Source organism: Pongo abelii, chromosome 11 (assembly GCF_028885655.2).
Source record: "Pongo abelii isolate AG06213 chromosome 11, NHGRI_mPonAbe1-v2.0_pri, whole genome shotgun sequence".
Lineage (NCBI taxonomy): Eukaryota > Metazoa > Chordata > Mammalia > Primates > Hominidae > Pongo > Pongo abelii.
In genome coordinates this window covers 143,630,010-143,633,787 of record NC_071996.2, presented here as the reverse complement: position 1 = coordinate 143,633,787, position 3,778 = coordinate 143,630,010, and the positions used below count along the sequence as shown (strand labels likewise).

Below are 3,778 nucleotides of genomic sequence, written 5' to 3'. Positions count from 1 at the left end.
AGCTCCTGTCCTCAGAAGCATGCGGCCCAGTGGGTGGGCAGCAAGAGGTGCTTCACAAGCACCTCCCAAATAGAGAGCTTCCATCAGCCCTACAGCCCGCTCGCACCCAGCCCACATCCCTCCTCCCTCATGAACACAGCAAGTGCAACCAGGAGAGACAGTGCGGAGATGGGGGTAGGTGTGGGGTGATGGGAGCCCAGGGGACAGCCACAGCAGAAGCAGCCAGAGTGGGGACGGGGCTGGGGGGCATTCCAGGTACAAGAAAGGATGTGAGCAAAGGGCCAGGGACTCCACTTTATGCAGTTCTACGATGTATACTACTGTGGTTTAAACTCATTTTGTGTTTAATCAGTGTACTTAAAAGAAAGCTGTTTTATTAGATTTCATTAATGTAACTCCTATGCACAATATTGCTACCATTTATGGAATGAATACTGCATGCCAACATGAACCAAGCATTTTAACAACTCCCTACATTTCCTATGTGTTTTCTTTAAAGATCTGTTAAATTCATATTACTTATTTATATTCTTAATCATTTACCTACTTATTCATGCTCTAACAGATGCCATCAGTATATTTCTATTTCATCTTTATTTTTGGTTTTCTTTTCTGTATTTCAATTTCTCTACTATTTGGGGAAGCAAACTGCTGTTGATATTATTTTGTCATTTCTGATCCATCCTCTGTTTTCATTACTCTGTGCAATATCATAATTGAAACTTTTGTCATTTTTAAAGGCACATGATACATTGTGCAATACACTTTATTCTCATTCAGTCATTTAATCTATGTGTGTTTTTCAGTATAGATTGGAACTATGGTCTGGGAAAATGTTGACTTATTGAATTTTTAATCCACTGCATAACTTTTTCTTTTTAAAGGAGAATGTAGTAATTTAAAAATAAGGAATGGATCACTATTTTGAATAAATAATACACTCACGCGAAACAAAATTTGAAAGACAGAAAAAGGGTTGCCATAAAAACATTTCCCTGCCATCTGTGTTCCAGTGACCTGCTCTCCCCCTCAGGGACAGTAAGCGTCCCCACTGCCTTGTGTGACCGTCACAGGTCATCTGCCCTATTCACATACTTTTAATTGTATGAGCAGAGGCATATGATCCGTGCTGTTTCGAACATTTAAAACTGTAACTACAGACCTTGGAAACCATTCCATATCTACAGACGGACCTGCTCCTTCTTTTCAGTGACCACATAGTGTTTGTAATACGGAAGTGACAAAACTTACTTAGCCCATCTCTTATTAATGAAAAATATGGTTGCTTCCAAGTCTTTTGCTTATTAATTTAAATATTTGCTTTAGGTTAAACCAACCTATGCCCTATATCCCTGTATTTCCTTCTGAAGGGGTCTTCTCTGCCTTTTTTCTGAATAATACTATTTATTTTGTGACTTTTTGTTTTCTTTGCCTGTTAGGGTAGTGTCACAGGGCAACCAACAACTGAATCTACACATCTTTATAATTCAAATGTTCTATCCCACATCCACATGGGTTCACTGCTTCTGTTGTGGAAACCGCATTGGAAGGGTGGCCTTGGTGTTAGAAGATTCCAGTCTGCGTCCTGGTGCTGCCCCGACCCTGGGTAAGTCCATGAACCTTTCTTTTTGAGTCTCAGACTTTCCATCTCAACTTAGAGATGTAAGCCTTGTTTTTCCCAGGACTGTAGTGAGGATTAACGGATGTGTTTTATATTAAAATACACACTCAGGTGTGGGGGGACGGCTCCTCCTTCAGCCACAGGCCCCTCGAGAACGTTCTAGACTTCCTCCTCTCTGCTGCCATCTGTTTTCTCTCTTCTGGGATTGCATTGCAATCTGTCCCTTGCTGATATTCCCCTCAGATTGACAGGGATAAGGATGCGACCACTTTCCCTTCTCGGCCTGGGAGGCTCCGGCTGCCACTGTGGATGCGCCTGGGTCTGGGATCTGGCTAACTTGGACCTGGGCCTCACCCCTGCCGTGGTGTCCCTTCCTCCTGTAAAATCAACCCTAAAACCAGGTGACAGGTTATATATCTACCAATTTAGAAAGAATGTGTCAGACTCAATCAATACATCCAGAAGCCTGGGGCAGTCAGGGCTCATCACCTGGAGGACACCGGACACCCTGTGGACACCCTTCATGGTTATTAGGTCCCTTGGAGAAGTCCAGATGGTGAAAAATAGGACACAGCTTTGAGCAATGAGGGAGACTGGTGGTGACAGGCTCAGGAGGGCATTCCAGACCCAGTGTTACAGGCTGAGACCTAGAATCTATATCATCAGAGGTTAATGCTTAACACGTATCCGGGTGGGGAGCTGCTTTTGCTCCCCACTGGTGCTCTGGGGAGCCAGGTGGCCTCTCTTTACACCAAAACTCCCCAGCCAGGTCCAGCTCCACTCTGCCTCTGCCCCAGCTGCCCTGCAGCCCTTTCCTCTCACTCTGATGTTTTGTAGGCCCGCAGCTCCCAAGCACAGAGGCATGAGTGGGGAGAATGTCACCAAGGTCAGCACCTTCATCCTGGTGGGCTTCCCCACGGCCCCGGGGCTGCAGTACCTGCTCTTCCTCCTCTTCCTGCTCACCTACCTCTTTGTCCTGGTGGAGAACCTGGCCATCATCCTCACCGTCTGGAGCAGCACCTCCCTCCACAGGCCCATGTACTACTTTCTGAGCTCCATGTCTTTCCTGGAGATCTGGTATGTGTCTGACATCACCCCCAAGATGCTGGAGGGCTTCCTCCTCCAGCAGAAACACATCTCTTTCGTCGGGTGCATGACGCAGCTCTACTTCTTCAGCTCCCTGGTGTGCACCGAGTGTGTGCTTCTGGCCTCCATGGCCTATGACCGCTACGTGGCCATCTGCCACCCGCTGCGCTACCGCGTCCTCATGACCCCGGGGCTGTGCCTCCAGCTGGTGGGCTTCTCCTTTGTGAGCGGCTTCACCATCTCCATGATCAAGGTCTGTTTTATCTCCAGCATCACGTTCTGCGGCCCCAACGTCTTGAACCACTTCTTCTGTGACATTTCCCCCATCCTCAAGCTGGCCTGCACGGACTTCTCCACTGCAGAGCTGGTGGATTTCATCCTGGCCTTCATGATCCTGGTGTTTCCGCTCCTGGCCACCGCGCTGTCATATGGGCACATCACCCTGGCTGTCCTATGCATCCCCTCGGCCACGGGCCGCTGGAGAGCCTTCTCCACCTGCGCCTCTCACCTCACCGTGGTCACCATCTTCTATACAGCCTTGCTTTTCATGTATGTCCGGCCCCAGGCCATTGATTCCCGGAGCTCCAACAAGCTCATCTCTGTTTTGTACACAGTTATCACCCCCATCTTGAACCCCTTGATATACTGCCTGAGGAATAAGGAATTTAAGAATGCCTTGAAAAAAGCTTTTGGCTTCACTTCAGCTGCGCCACAGAGGGCAGGCTTTCTAGTCTTCTGGAACTTCATCTCCAAATACACAGCCAGCCTCTCTGAGGAGGCCATTTGACTGTTTGCATTATCGTAGAACCGCATTTATTTAAAAATTACTTCCAAATCTATTTTTCTCCTTCAGGAAAAAAACTGAGGTTGAGGTTAATATCATAGGTATTGTTGGTGTTGTAATACCAGTACTTTCTTCTTCTTACAGATGAGCAAAGCTGTACTTAGTAAAGCTTAATAAATTTTCCTCGCCTTTAAAATTACCATGCACATTTCAGAAAGCAGCAAAACATGTCAGATCATCTGAGATTTTAAAGTCCCCAATAAATTGCAGTGTGTTAAAGTACTAAA

At 46.6% G+C, this 3,778-nt stretch overlaps 1 protein-coding gene across 1 annotated transcript; it reads left to right on the top strand.

The window, feature by feature from the left end:
- The first annotated feature begins 2,483 nt into the window (after positions 1-2,483).
- Positions 2,484-3,481, top strand: LOC100443351 (olfactory receptor 6B3). The gene is given in 2 exon segments (XM_009238335.3): positions 2,484-3,407; positions 3,410-3,481. Coding segments are annotated over 2 exon segments (996 nt in total).
- Positions 3,482-3,778: the final 297 nt, after the last annotated feature.